Source organism: Varanus komodoensis, unplaced genomic scaffold (assembly GCF_004798865.1).
Source record: "Varanus komodoensis strain SLA01 unplaced genomic scaffold, ASM479886v1 scaffold51, whole genome shotgun sequence".
Lineage (NCBI taxonomy): Eukaryota > Metazoa > Chordata > Lepidosauria > Squamata > Varanidae > Varanus > Varanus komodoensis.
In genome coordinates, this window is record NW_025336100.1 from 1,662,354 (window position 1) to 1,678,250 (window position 15,897).

General features: G+C 45.1%; 1 protein-coding gene across 1 annotated transcript; it reads left to right on the forward strand.

The window, feature by feature from the left end:
- Positions 1–8,046: 8,046 nt before the first annotated feature.
- On the forward strand, positions 8,047–11,493 carry LOC123031878 (ras GTPase-activating protein-binding protein 2-like). Its single transcript, XM_044447322.1, has 2 exons — positions 8,047–8,424; positions 10,888–11,493. The coding sequence occupies exons 1-2, from the start codon at positions 8,286–8,288 to the stop codon at positions 11,064–11,066; spliced, it is 318 nt and encodes a 105-aa protein (XP_044303257.1). The 5' UTR covers positions 8,047–8,285; the 3' UTR covers positions 11,067–11,493.
- The last annotated feature ends 4,404 nt before the right edge of the window (positions 11,494–15,897 follow it).

Genomic DNA, 15,897 nt, shown 5'->3' on the forward strand with positions numbered 1-15,897 from the left:
GATGTTGAAGAGCACTGGGCCCAGGACTGAACCCTGTGGCACCCCACTATTTACCTCCATCCAATTTGGGAAGGTGCCATTGATGAGCACTCTTTGTGACCAATTTAGCAGCCAATTTTGGATCCACTTAATAGTTTTTCCATCTAGTCCAGTTTTTGCTAATTTGCTTATCAGAATGTCATGTGGCACTATGTCAAAAGCTTTGCTAAAGTCTAGGTGGATTATGTCTACAGTGTTCCCTTTGTCCTTTTGGGAGTTTACCCAGTCAAAAAAATGAGATTAATTTAGCCTGACAGGATTCATTTTTGATAAATCCATGTTGGCTTCTATTAATCATCACATTTTCTTCAAGACACTTGCAGACTGATGTTTTAAATAATTTACTCCAGAATTTTTCCAGGAATCAATGGAAAAATGGTCTATAGTTCCCAAGTTCCTCTTTTTCCCCCTTTTTGAAGATAGGGACAACATTAGCCCTTCTCCAGTCATCTGGCGCTTCTCCTGTTTTCCAAGTTTATTGAGATAATAGCTGGTGGTTCTGAGAGTTCCTCTGCTAGCTCTTTTATGACTCTGGGATGGACTTCATCAGGCCCTGGAGATTTGAATGTGTTTATTTCATCTAGGTATTCCTTGACCATTTGTCTGTCAATTTTGGGCTGCCATCTCTCACTTTCAGCTTGTACTTCGTCTTGGTTGTAGATTTCCTTGTGGGAAAAGACTGAAGTGAAGTAGGAATTGAGCATCTCTGCCTTTTCCTTGTTGTCTGTTATCACTCTGCCATCCACTTTAAGTAGCTGGACACCCTTCTCTTTCTCATGTCTTTTCTTCTGAATGTATTCAAAATAACCTCCAGTTCTTTGTTGTGGTCTCTGTGCATCCACGTGTGGGTACTGTGCCTGTGCAGTGCCACGTTCGGGAAGATTCCACTAGCTAAGTCAGGATTTTTGACAGGATTTTTGACAGGAGCCCTGCCCCTCCTTCCCCATTTTATAAATAGGCAGGCCCCTGCCATTTTCTCAGTTTGATTTCAACTACTGTTTGCAGTGCCTGGGGATCTCTAACTATATGATTACCTCAGCCTTTTCCTCACAAAAAACTTTCTTGTATTTCTTACTGCCTTCTTAATCTCCTCTTTGCTTTTTTTCCAATCTTCCCACTTGTGTTTACCTGCCTCCTTTTTTGAATCCCCTCTTCCCTCCCTCCCTCTATCCCACACAAAAATACACACACACACAACCCTTCTATCATCTTTCTCTTACATCATGGCCTCCTTTCTTCCTCCCTGATGGCTCTCAAACTGGCATTTTGTAAATATGCTGAATGTGGCATTAAGATGCCTTCCAACAATGGCCACTCTTTATGCCTCTTCTGCTTGTGGGAGGAACATTGTGTTGACAAGTGCACGCACTGCCAGGCCTTCACCAAGCAGGCCCATAAAAACAGGACTGGTCATCTGAGGATGGAAATGTGGAAGCATTCTCTGGGCGCCATGAAAGACAGTGCTGGCAGCCAAGATGAAGGTCCCTCAATTTCAAAAGAGGCCACAAAAAAGCACCCATTGACCAGTGCTACAGGGAAGCCAAAGCCATCCTCTGCAGCTTTGAAACCATTGGCTACCTTCAATATGCCTAAGAAGCAGAAGGAGAAGAGAAAATACCTCAAGTTCAAGGGCCATAAGCAGGCTAAAAAGGCTCAAAAGCCTGAGCACTCGATAAGTTTCCAAGCATCATGGCTCACACTCTGACCACCTCATCCGCTCTGGTCACACTACTAACTCAAGCCTCTCCATCCCATCCCCCACTACTCTGGCTCAATCAGACCACAGCTGGGCCAACCTGAACAGGCGGCACCAACATCATTCTCCGATTCATGATTCACCAATCCATTTGCCTACCATTTAAATGTCCCCTGCTTGATCAGTGCACACACCCCATTGTGCAACCAGCATCAAGTCAGTGCCTCACATATGCTGTCCATTCTGTCCAACCTCAACCAACCCATCACCAATGTTCCCCACCACTTCGTGCGCAGCTTCGAACCAACGGCACAGTCATATAGGGGGAAACCATATTGCAGATGATAACCATTCCCAAGCCAGTACCTTCTAGGATACGGATAAGAACATGCAGTGAACCCCTGCAATTATGCTTGGCCACCAGCACCAATAAGACATGGTGCATTGGTCCCCACCAAGACAGCTCTGACATCCCAAACTGGAGTGGGCACCTCTACTCAACAACAGCCTGGGAGTGTTCACAGATTGCCTTCTCTATCAACCAGATCTACCTCATCAGATCCAATGGATTACAACTCTGACTCAGAATCGCATGCAGAATCTGTGGAACCCATCTCGTCATCCCGGGACAAAGTTTCCTCCCAGGTCCTAGGATCCACAGAGGAAAGCATTGGACATTTCTTTGAACAAGTCCTCCAGATGGCCTTGTCCCTAGGCATCTACTTGGTGGATGGAGGACTTGGTCCTGGTAGCAATACCATTCAATCCTACACTATCCAAGACAATGAAAGAACCCTGGGAGATTCCTAACCAGCTGCACCCCACTTCCCACTTCCAGCTGGAAGGGATGTACCAGGTACAGGAGAGAGATATTCCCCACCTTTTGCACCATCCACACCCAAATTCCATCATTGTTGTGTCCATTCAAGGACAACTGCACAAAGACCACTCTGCACTGACTGACAGAGAGGGTTATTGCTTAGACATGATGGCACAACTGATATACTCCATGATGGGCCTGGGCTTCTGCATCTCAAACTATGAAGTTATGATGAGGAGGTACCAGGTATTCTTGTGGCAGAAAATGGAGGCTCTGGTGGCCTTTCTACCAGATCAACAACTAACCAGAGTCTTCCTCACAGAGGGTATTCAGCTCTCAGAACAACAGATCAGAACAACATGCCATCATGGCAGTTGTGATTCCAGAGCCTTAGTAAGTGCAGGCACGATTTGAAAACATGCATGGCTTCGGGTGGCTAACCTCTCTCGAGACACATTGCCAGATTGAGAGCATGCCGTTTGACAGAGAAGGCCTCTTTCACACCCGCACGGACAAGAGATTAGACAAGCTCCCGAAGGCTAGAGCAACGGCTTGGCATATGGCATCAACCCATTTCAACTAGTGGCCGTGGGCCCAATTTCCCCAGTACCAGCCCTACCATTCCAGATGACAAGATCCTTACGCTGGCTATCCTCATTATGGGTAGTAACCACCAAACCGCAAATGCCACTGGGACTGTGGCCAACTCCAGCAAGGCAGGATATGGCTCAACTCTGACAAAAGACAGCATTGATGGACAACATAAACCAGTCCTTTAACTAACTTCCCACCCCCATTTGGAGACTACCTAAGTCACCATCTTCCCAGCACGGAATCCATCACATCTGACAGATGGGTACTTTCATAGTACTGCATGGATACAGAATTGAATTTAAGACCCTGCCTCCTCTTGGAACAGTTCACATCACTCCTCCTTCTCTAATCCTAATGGAGGAAGTCACCAATTTACTAGTAAAAGGTCTGATCTGACCAATACACCAGTCCAAGGCTACACAGTGTCCATTCACACTACTTTACCATTCCAAAAAAAAAAAAAAAAAAAAGGTTTCCAAAAAAAAAAAAAAAAAAAGAGAGAGATGGAGGTCAGTGGTTCATTTGGATCTGTGAAGAGTAAATCATCCTCAAAAGAAATTCAGAATGGTTTCCCCTGCTAGTCATTATGCCACTATTGCAAAAAGGGGTTCGGCTCATATCCATTGATTTAAAGGATGCATGCTTTCATATTAGCATCCATCCCGACTACACCTATTTTCTATGGATGCAGATGGCTACGAACCCCTTCCAGTTCAAGGGGCTACCATTAGATCTCTCTATGACACCGAGAGTATCCAATGTGTGTACATTTGCGACTTCAGGGGATACACATTTACCTCTACTTAGACAACTGTATGTTAGTAGCTGACACTAAACAGGACTTAACTGCAGTCAATTGAAATTACCTGCACTACTCTTAACCGTTTGGTCTGGGCATTAATATCGAAAAATCCATGCTTGCTCCTTCACAGACCATCCCTGTGTATTGAAGCAGTTCTCTATTCTGTGCCAGCTTGAGTGTACCTTCCCTGTGACCGTATGGAGAAGCTCATGACTACAGTCTCTAACCTTTGTACCAACCCGAGGTCCCCCACTCAACAGATTCAACAGTTACTAAGGTGCATAGCATCGGCCATCGCCATTGTGCATTATGCCAGGCTGCAAATGCGCCCACACTAGCTCCAGTTTACAAGGTGTGCAGCTTGCTGAGAAAGACTCTAATGCTGCCTATTCATGTATTGGCAACCTAGCTTGGAGGATGCACAATTCGAATCTGTTGGAGCGACTTCCATTTCTACCTTTGGGACTTGGTTCAGGCACAAAAAGAGACTCCATATAAACTTCCTGGAGCTGCTGGCTGTGTACAAAGTGTTCATTGATCTACTGAACATGCTAGTTGGCAAACACATCCAAATAGTCTCAAACAATACCACCACAGTATTCTATATCAACAAACAGGGTGGAACGAGAGCCACTGATCTGACTAATCCTATGAATATGGAACTGCTGCATTCACCACGACATAACCTTAGATGATATTGGGCTCATTTAGGGCAGTATGTCCGTAGACTCATACGTTACTATTGACATACTCAGCCACACCCCATTCCTAATTCATGAATGGAAACTCAACACAGAGATCCTGAACAACATATTTGCTGCATGAGGTACCCCATCTACAGTCCTCTTTGCTACGAAAGAGAATGCTGCATTCAGTAACTGCTGTTCCAGAGCAGGGATTGGCAAGAATTCCATGGGGGATGTTTCTACACTCCCTGCACCAAAAAGGACATAAACTAACCTTTGTCAAGGTGTACCTATCTGCAATCTCTGCCTTCCAAGGTCCTGTTGAGGGCTACTTAGCTTTCGCTCACCCTCTCTCAGAACATTTCATGAAAGGCTTCAAAATCCTCCTGGCTGATCCATAGTCCCTAGCTGGAATCTATCCATAGTGTTACATAGTGTTACATGAAGCTACCATGGACCTTTGCCTCATCTCTTAGTCCTACTAGTCATCACCTCAGCTCATAGAGTGAACAAACTCTGCCCACTACAGAGAGATCCTCCATACTTGACTTTCCCAAGAAAGAAGTGGTACTCCGTACTGATCCATCCTTTCCCCCTAAAGTCTCTTCCTTCTTTCATGTAAATCAAGAAATAGTGCTCCTGGCATTCTTTCCTTCACCATCTGTGGGCACTGAAAGGGCACTACATACTCTCAATGGTAGCCAAATGCTAGCTTTCTATTGGTCCCGAACCAAGTGGGTTCGCAAAATATATGTTTATCATATATGTACACTACTCCAAAGGCGAGCCAGTCAGTTCCCAGTGCTTTGCACACTGGATCATAGAGACAGTTAAATTAGCATACCACCTAGCAGACCTGGACTTGTCAGACAGTCCTAGAGTTCATTCCACCAGGTCAATATTGACATCAGCAGCCCTCCATGTGGACTACTGTTAGACGTGTTGTGCAGAGCAGCTATGTGATCAACACCATCCATTCGTCCACTACTATCAGCTCAATGTGAGAGCCAGATGAGACTGCTCCTCTGGCTGGTCTGTGTTGTCACCTCTCTTCTAACAATACCTTCCTCTTCCTTTAATGGTGTGCTTACTAGTCACCCATATGTGTGATGCACAGAGACCACAACAAAGAAAGGCAGGTTGCATACATATAACTATTGTTCTTTGAGTGGTCATCTGTGCATTCACGCAACCCACCTGCTGGCCCCGCATCAGTGTTGGTGGATGTTTTTTTTCCTGTCCCTTCATCTATTATTTACACAGTGATAGTACAGTTCTGGACCTAGAAAAAAGGGCAAATGTTGGTCTCCAGTTGGACTGAGAAATTGACGGAAGCCCACATATTTACATAATGCGGGGTGGGGGGCTCCCACCAAAAAATCTAGACTTAGCTAGAGGAATCTTTCCAAATGTGGCACTGCACAAGCACAGCACTCGTGTGTGAATGCACAGATGGCCAATCAAAGAATGACAGTTACAGGTATGCAACCTGCCTTTCTGGTATATTAATAAAACAAGATTATAACTTCCATTTCTCCCAAACCCAAAGTTTGATTTAATAGTATAAGGGGAAATGTTCTATGGGATTAACAAAGCAAGATTTTCATTATTACTGAATACCATATTACAAATATGGCTGAATGATACTAACAGGACCCCATACACCATACTAATGAGAGTAAGAGAGTATACTTTTGCTTGAAAGCATATCCAGAATTACCAGGTGTTGAAAGTACATTTGAGAGTGGGTACTCTGCATAATAATACAGGAGAAGGTTGAAGCCCCATCCATGAGTGTGTTTAAGGATAAGCTGGACAGGAACATGGTAGGCATGTCATGAGTGGAGCCGACTGGAGCTGGGGATCAGACTAGATGGGAGCTTGGGAGGCCCCTTCTGACTCACTCTGTTTTTGTGTTTCTGTTTCTACCCACTGAAATGTCATGCGTTGGCTGGGCAATATGTATAGTTCCCATACAGAGATTATTTAAATTGAACTTGCATGTAATATCCTATTATGTTATGGTGTCATGGTGTGGATATTTTCATATACTACTTGAGGCAGAGTTCCATTATCAGATATTAGGCACAACAATCACTGTTTATATGCATTTTCTCCTCGTCTTCATGTGAATATGGCATTCTCCATTTAATTAATATTGACCACAACCTGCTTAACCAATGTATCATTTTTATAACTCTCCTTGATGCTAAGCCACAGCAGCATTGTATTATGCTCACTCTATTATTTGTAACCCTACATACATATTTTGGTTTTAGTATTTCAGACCTTGACAATTGGTCATTGTAAATTGAAATTGGGGAAATGATAGTCTGGATTGAAAAAAACACATGTCTAGTTCTTTGTGTCCAAAGGCAGACTGTATTTGTGATTTGCGCATGGTCACAATGTTGCATTTATACACTTCTCTTGAAAGTAAAGGGGAATTACTTAATTAGTTTACTTAATTAGTGAGCCTATGCATATTAGATGAAGTCCTACAACTCCCATCCTTCTCCAGGCTCCTGTGGATGGCAGTGGGGGTCTGGCATTCAAGAGATAGAAGTCACACATTTCTAAGGTTTGGAGTATCCCAAAAGTAGTTCTTTGAATGTTGTCCAATGGCTTTGTTATCTGAATGTATGGTGATTACTAACCTGTTCTCATGCTTCTCTGCAACCAAAGTGGTTAGACATGATGTCTAAGGCTGCAGTCCTATACATGGAATTCATGGAGGATTATTTCTAAGTAGACATGCATAGAATTGTGCTGTAAGTTACCACCCATCTGCCCAAATATCTTTCAGGCAACTGCCTGAAATAAATTAAAACCCAACCTTCTTCCAATACTGAAATTTTTCCTGAGTGCTTTCTTATTTGCTACAGATTAATAGGTGAGTTTATTCACAAGTCTAATACAGGCATTCCTCGGGTTATAAACAAATTATGTTCCTGAGAAAATGGAAATTCATCTTTAACTTGCATTAGTAACTTGCACATATCATCAGCCCTCCACATTCAGGGGGGAGGGGGTTAGGGGTTCAGGCCCCCATGAAAGTAGAAAAACCGCAAATCCCCTCGCTGCCCAAGTTCATCAGTGCCACGTCTTTGCAGCAAGGAAACGCTGAAGAGATTTCCCTCTCTGGATGGGTGGGACAGGAAGGCATGCTTTGGAGGCCTCCCTCTCTACCCTTTCATTTCCTCCTTCTCTATGGTGATGGCAATTTCCTGCAGTAATTTTTAAAAAATTAATAGGCTTTATGGCAGTTCGTTTGTGAATATGGGTTGTTCATAACTCGGATGTTTGTAACTTAGGGACTGCCTGTACAACTATGATATCATAGTTGGGGGTGGAGAGGAGCCAAGAAACCTATGTTGGAACATATCAGAAAGTAACATAAATGCAGATTTTGCATTCTTAAAAGCTTACTAGAACCTTTAACCAGGTGACACTGCTTCTGCACCCTTGTGTAGGATTTAGAATGATGCATGCAATTTCATTACAATGAAACTTTGATAGGATTGAAAACCCATCCTTTTTACTATTTCAAAGCAAACTATTCTGTAAGTTATAAATCAATAGACACTTGCCACTGCCCATTCTTATTAAAAGTGTACAGATTTACACTGAATGTGCTTCATTTTTTGAATGACTGCAGGTCGAGGAGATATGGATCAGAACGAATCAGACAATCGCAGAATAATTCGCTATCCAGATAGTCACCAGCTCTTTGTTGGCAACTTACCACATGATATTGATGAGAATGAACTGAAGGAATTCTTCATGAGTACGTGATGTATCTTTCAGTTTGCATTGGAGGAGCCATAAATCCTTAAACATATGCTAAAACTTTCTGAACTACCTCTTTAACAGACATTACAAAAATATCCTTCTGAGTTAATTACAGTGCTGTTTAGTAGATACTGTACATCTTGTTTTAATTAACAAAGCAACAATAATAAACAAAACAACTAAAATAGACAAAGAAAGCTAAAACAGACAAGGTTGCCAAGGGAATTCTATACAGAGCCAACCAATACAATCAGCCTCCCAAATCTATCGATTTTCCTGTCTTTCTGTGGTCCATGAGAATTTAACAAAAGAAAGAAATCATTAATCTGTACCACAACAGATTCCCCAATCATTTCAAATCCTCTACAGTTATCTTTCCTTTTCTAAACTCCTCAAATCCCACTAAACATGCTAAGCACAGTAAAATTCTGTTTATCGGCTGACAATATGTCAGCACGGCTAGTCTACTTGGCCATCACAACATACTCTGCCAATCCGTTTCTCCATTCTTCAATTGTTGGGGGCTCCGACAATTTCAGAAACAACTGCAATTGCCATGATTATCATATACCAAAATAATTCTAACATATTCTTTGAAAGGCTCTCTGGGACTATATTCAAAAAGCATATTCTTCATTTTGTCTCTAATAATCAATCTAAGGTGCTTAAACGGTTATCTCTTTTCAGCTTTATTATCCATTTTCCCACATCCAATTCAGATTTCCTTCTTGTGTTCTCGCCTCTTCTCCTCCACACATCCATCTTTTCTTCATAACTGTAAACAAATTAAAAATTTAAGACTACAGCTTAAAGCAGAAGAATTAGGGGAGGAGGAAATCAAGAAAAGAAGAAAAAAGAGAAGGCGGGGAAAAGAGAAAAGGACAAGAAGAGAAGTAGATAAGAGGCAATTAGTCAGCCTTCAGTCAATGTTAGAATTATTAATCCCATTCTATCTCTATGAATATATTAGTTTAGATTAGTTAAGTAAAGGCATTGTTCAGACTTTCATAGCAGGGAGCTTTAACTTCCAGTTTTTCCAAAGTCCAACAGGTGGCACTAATGATCTTCTCATACCACATCATGCTTGTTCTCTTTGTTTTCCATCACCCACAGTTGAAGAAGGGGAGAAGGAGCAAGACCAAGTCTTGCCCAGTCCCATCAGGGAGATATAATTGTTCCTTGCAACAAATCATACATAGATCAGATCCAAAACAACAGAAAAATTACTTGGCTCAAACAGGCAGCCACTCCCTCAGAAAATGGTGACGGAAGAAGGAGACACTGTCTCTTCCATCACACCAAACGTCAGGCAAGGTCAGTTTATAATGTCCAAATTTCTTCAATATAGATATCAGACAGTTTACAACTACAAAATTAAGGACTTAATTAGAGTTCAAACAGACATTAAAGGAATACCCCTTTCAAAGTCCTTTTCTAAGTAGGTAAATGCCTTGAAATCTGAATCACAGCCAAAATTGCAGCCTCAAATCTGAGCTATATGGAAAGCGTTGTTGTCCTTCAATATTCTCTTCCCAAGGTCAGTTTAATACTTAATTTTAAAATAGAAACATTAAACAGCTTTGCAAATGAGACGCCATCCATCAACGAACGATTATCTGTTTCAGAGTCTTTTCAAAATATGCAAACAAAATTCCTTGAGAGTCTAAGTTGCAGCAGTATTATTCCCTTGGCAAAAAAAAAGTTATACAGTGGTACCTTGGCTCATGAACTTAATCCGTTCCAAGCCTCTGGTCATGACCCACATTGGTCGTGAGCCAAGACAAATTTCCCCATAAGGTTCAATGTAAATAAGGTTAATCTGTTCTGTAACTATTTTTTTTTTAATCACAAAAAATTGAAGCAAAGTGACAATAACAAAGATTGCGGCCATCTCCCCCACACCCCGAGCATAAGCATGGCCATCTCCCCCCCACCCCATAGGACTGTGATCGTGGCCATAGATGGGCGCAATCATGGACGCGCTCAGGGGGAGACGGGTGTGATCACGGGTGCTCGGCAGGGAGACAGGTGCAATCGCGATCATCACCCGATGGGGAGTTCACAGCCTGAGGCAAAATTTTTCAGAAATTTCTGTTCACAACCCGATTTGGTCGTGAACTGAGGCATTCGTGAGCTGAGATACCACTGTAATGTAAAAAGAAATAGAAATAAAAATAATGTAGGAAGAAAAAGAGAATGAAAAGGAATAAATGTGGGGAGTTGACTTTATAACTATTTCAGTTCACCTTATCTTGCCATCTCGCTGTAATCAGAGCCGTAGACAGAGTCTTCATGCTTATCTGTCAGAGAGGTAAACACCTCAAGGACAATTTTATCCTCCAAAACAAGATAAGGCAGGAACAGCAACAAATGTTGCTGCCTCTGCTTCAAGTCGCCATTCCCTTGGAAGTCCCTGTACATCTTTATTTTTATAAACACTTGTGCTTCATTTTCACAGGTTTTGGTAACGTCGTGGAACTTCGCATCAATACTAAAGGCGTTGGTGGAAAACTTCCAAACTTTGGTTTTGTAGTGTTTGATGACTCTGAGCCAGTTCAGAAAATTTTATTGGCAAAAGTAAGTTACTTGTCCATAGTCCCTGTTTGGCATTTGCCAGAGAGAGGGGATTCTATTTGAATTCCTGTGTATAAATGTTCTGAATTCTGTATTCTCGAGACTTTTACGGCATTGAATGTCATATTCTAAAATATGGCTTTGGAATATTTCTCCTTGGAGTACAATTTTCCCTACCTGCAGTCTTAAGTGGTCAGGAGAGTCCAATCTATCAGCTCATTCTAATCAAGTCTAATTTTTAATGTACTATGCTTTCTTTGTGTCATCCTGTTGTGAGGAAAATGTAAATTCTAACTGAAGGTCTGTTCAGATAACATTTGCTAGCCCCTAGTGTATCTATACTGCACAGTGAAATCCAGGGACAGGCTTTGCACTTCCTTTCTTCATCCCCTCTCCACTGATAATTCTAACAGCATATCAACTATAGTTTGGCTAGAGTTTTTTTTTAATTGAAATATGCATTCTTCGTCGTGGCCTCTGTGCATCACACATATGGGTACTGCGCCTGCGCAGTGCCTGTGGCCAGAAGATTGATAGCTAATGGTTTTTGGCGGGAAGCTCCGCTCCCCTCCCCCCTGTGGCCTATAAAGAGCGGAGCGTCCGCCATTTTGTTCAGTCTTTGCAACCGCCGTTCACTGTGCCTCATGCCTCTTTTGACTTTCGCTTTGGCTATTCTTGGTTCTCTCCTTATATACTGCCCTTATACTACTTTCCCCTTACTTCGTTTCCCACTTCTGTGTAGTTTTTCTCTTGTTTTTTCTTCTTCGATCTGTCAAATATATATATATACACTTACCCTCTGCACTATCTCTCTTCTTTTTCTTCTTCTGCGATGGCGCAGCGAGCGGCTTTCCGCAAATGTGCAGACTGTGGGTCAAAAATGGCACCTACTGACCCGCACAACCTATGCCTCCTCTGCCTTGGAGAGGGGCATAGGACGGATAAGTACGTTCATTGCCTAGCCTTCTCAAAGCAGGCTAGGAAGAACCGCGAGAACCGGCTTCGGAGGCTCCTTTGGGATAGGGCTCTGATGCAATCAGACCCGCTCGTCTCTATCCCAAAACCTGGCTCCGCTTCTGTGGCTCCACCCTCACGCCCTTCGGATGAAGATGCGTCCGCTTCGGTGGCCCCCTCTGTTTCACCGAAAAAGAGGCATGAGAAGCGGAAGCATGCCGAAGAGAATCTGGCAGGCCATAAGAAGGCCAGAAAAGAGAAGGCCTCTAAGCCTCCGAAGAAGGCTAAGTCCACGGACTGTTCCCGACATCAGGACTCGGAGCTGACGGGACCCTCAGTAGCGGTGGCGGTTACGATACCGACCCCGCCCAAACCGATCCTTCAGGAGGCCATGCGGGTTACCCCTCAAGGGTTTCCCCGACGTGCAGTCAACCTCCCACCTGCACCCCTTCCAACTTTACGGGGGTCTATTTCGGATGGGGAAATCCAGGACTCCCCTCCTAGAGCGAGGTCACCGACACCGATGCCCGCGGTGACGTTGGAGACAGAAGCTGGCCTGTCCCCACCAGGGAATCGGAGGAGCTGCTCGGTAGAGCAACGCCCAGAGAGTTGGCGTCGTCCTTACTACCAACCTTGGGGAGACCCGCTCTCTGTGGGGTACTACCCTGCTCCCAGGGAGCGATCCTCACCTCCGCCCCACGACCAACCGCGGTCTGTGGATTCGAGGAGGGTGCCACCTCGATCCCCACAAAGCGAAAGCAGCTGCTCCTTCTCGCCGGCGGAGTCATCATCTTCTGCCCCACCATACTACGGTGCTGATTCGGATATCTCTGAAGTAGACTCAACCTCCCCGGACGTCATGGTGACATCCCAGGATCCTGCGTCACCCAGTGAGTCACACGTCTCCTTCACGGAGCTGATGTCAAGGCTTGTCCAGTCCCTGGACATCGACGCTGCCCAGCGCCCAGGACCTTCGACGGACAAGTTTTACGACATCGTCCGCGGGGAGCAATCGACTTCCATCGTTCTGCCGCTTATAACTACCCTGCGGTAGGCGATGACGCAGCCCTGGGACCTACCTTCACATCCTCAGCCGACATCCAGGAGATATGAGTCTATGTACAGGGTCCAGGAAGAAGACATCCCCTTCCTGCTAAAGCACCCGAAACCAAACTCGGTGGTCGTCGAATCCTTGCAAGGCAGAGAGGTGAGAGGACATACGGCACCGAGGGATAAGGAGGGCCGGAAAATAGATTCCCTGGCCAGGCGAGTCTATGCTGCCTCGGGCTTAGGACTTCGCATTTCCAACTACGAGGCGACGTTGGCGCGATATCAATATTTTATTATGCAGTGCCCCCACAACGTCGCCTCTACCCTCCCAGACCACCAGGGTCACTTTGCGAAGGTCCTAATCAAAGAAGCCATGCAGGTCGCGGTGCAGCAGTTGTCCACGGCACGTCACCATGTGGACACTGACTCCCGGGCCTTGGTCGGTGCCGTTTCCCTCCGGAGACACGCATGGCTTCGGAATTGTAATTTCCTGGAGGAAACCAAGCGGCGAATAGAAGAGATGCCTTTTGATGGTTCCGGGCTCTTCCATTCACGTACCGACCACAAACTCAAGAAACTGCACGAGTCAAGAATGACGGCACGCAGGATGGAGATCCAGTCACACAGCAGACGTAAGTGGTCCTGGAATCAGCCATCCTACAACCAGTCATACCAGCAGACAGCTGCTGCAACACCGCCAGCAACAGCATCAACAGCACCACCGCCCTCAGCCCCAACAGCACTTCCAACAGGGCCACCGTCGTTTCGACGATCGGATTCAGTGTTGACGGGACTGGCGAACCACTCCTCATGCTCCTCTAATACCCACCCCCCTCTCATCTGGGGATCGGCTCCGAAGCCGACTCCCCATTGGGAGTCCATCACATCTGACCGGTGGGTATTATCCATCGTTAAACACGGCTATTGAATAGAATTCGACATCGTTCCTCCATTGAGTCCGATCCGGTCTACTTCATGTTCGCCGGTACTTCTCAACGAAATACAGCAACTTCTCCTTAAAAGAGCAATTCGTCAAGTATTTCCATCTGATGGACTTCACGGATTCTATTCCAGATACTTTACGGTCCCCAAGTGGGATGGTGGTCTACGTCCAATTTTGGATTTGCGGGACTTGAATAAGTTTATTATACCGAGAAAGTTTCGTATGACCACCCTTCAAAACATTTTCCCGTTGTTAAGGAGAGGTAATTGGTTCGCCTCACTGGACCTGAAGGACGCCTACTTTCATATTTCAATGCATCCAACTTACAGGTGTTTCCTCCGTTTTGCTGTTGCAAACCAACTTTATGAGTTCACAGTTTTACCCTTTGGACTGGCTACGGCTCCGAGAGTTTTTACCAAATGCATGGCTCCTGTCTGTGCCTTCGTACTCCTTCAGGGCATACATATTTACCCGTACCTCGATGACTGGCTGTTGGTCTCGCAATCCAAAGAAGGACTCCTAGACACCATCCATACAACCCGTACCTTACTAGATAGTCTGGGCCTACGTATTAATACAGGGAAATCTTCTCTTCTTCCGACACAGATGCTCACCTTCATTGGAGCCCGCTTGGATTCGATGTTGGAGAAAGCCTTCCTCCCTCAGGACAGACAGCAGACTCTCGCTCACCATATCCATCGAATCCGACGAGAGGGAACGGTTACAGCGAGATCCATCCAGAGGGTCCTGGGGTATATGGCTTCCTCAGTTGCCGTAGTTCCACATGCCAGACTTTGGCTTCGCCCACTACAACGATTCTTCAACAAGGTGTATCATCCACAAAGAGATCCACAGTCGAAACGGATTCGGATCCCGTCTTCCGTGCTCCACTCCCTGTGCTGGTGGCTGAAACCGACCAATCTCATGATGGGAGTCCCCTTCAGGGCGCGACCTCCTTCGATAACTCTCGGTACCGATGCGTCTCTCCTAGGATGGGGGGCAATATGCTCTGGCCTGTCTACCCAGGGAATGTGGACTCGTCTAGAATCCACGAATCATATCAACTTCCTAGAGCTGCTGGCAGTCTTCAAAGCCCTTCGTTCTTTCGAAGACCTCCTTCATCATCGTATCGTTCAGATAACTTTGGACAATATAGTGACCGTTTTTTATCTGAACAAGCAAGGAGGGACGAAGTCACCAACCTTAGCCAGGCTTTCTATGAGAATTTGGGACTGGTGCATTCAGAGACACATTACTCTGATGGCCGTTCATCTGGCTGGCATAGACAACGTGCACGCGGATCTTCTCAGCAGACACATCTTCTTCTCATGAGTGGGAACTGGATCCTCATACGCGCAACCACCTTTTCAGGTGCTGGGGGTTCCCCGATGTGGACTTATTCACTACTCGACAGAACAGAGTATGCGAGACTTACTGTTCCAGAGCGGGAATTGGACAAGCATCCCTAGGGGACGCATTCATGATCCCTTGGGACAACATTAACTTCTATGCTTTCCCTCCGATCCCTCTTCTGATGAGGGTCATAGCAAAGATAGTGAGCGACCGTGCATCGGGGATACTAGTTGCCCCTTGGTGGCCACATCAAGTGTGGTTTGCGAAACTGCTCGACATCTCCCGCGGGGAGTTTCTTCATCTTCCGGCACTTCCATATCTTATAATGCAAATGGACGGCACACTTCGTCACCCGGACTTGCTCTCATTGAACCTGACAGCGTGGCGGATTCAATGATTGACCTTCCATTGGGGCCGACAACGGATTCGAGAGCCTCGAATCCGACAGCTTCTATTAATCCATCGGTATCGACGATTACTTCGACCGCTTTGGTTCCGATTCTCGAATCCAACCATGCGGGTGCCTCTCACTGCCACAGTCTCTCCGTACCATCCGGTTCGAGACAGACCCCGTTGAATTCGAACCCAATGCTC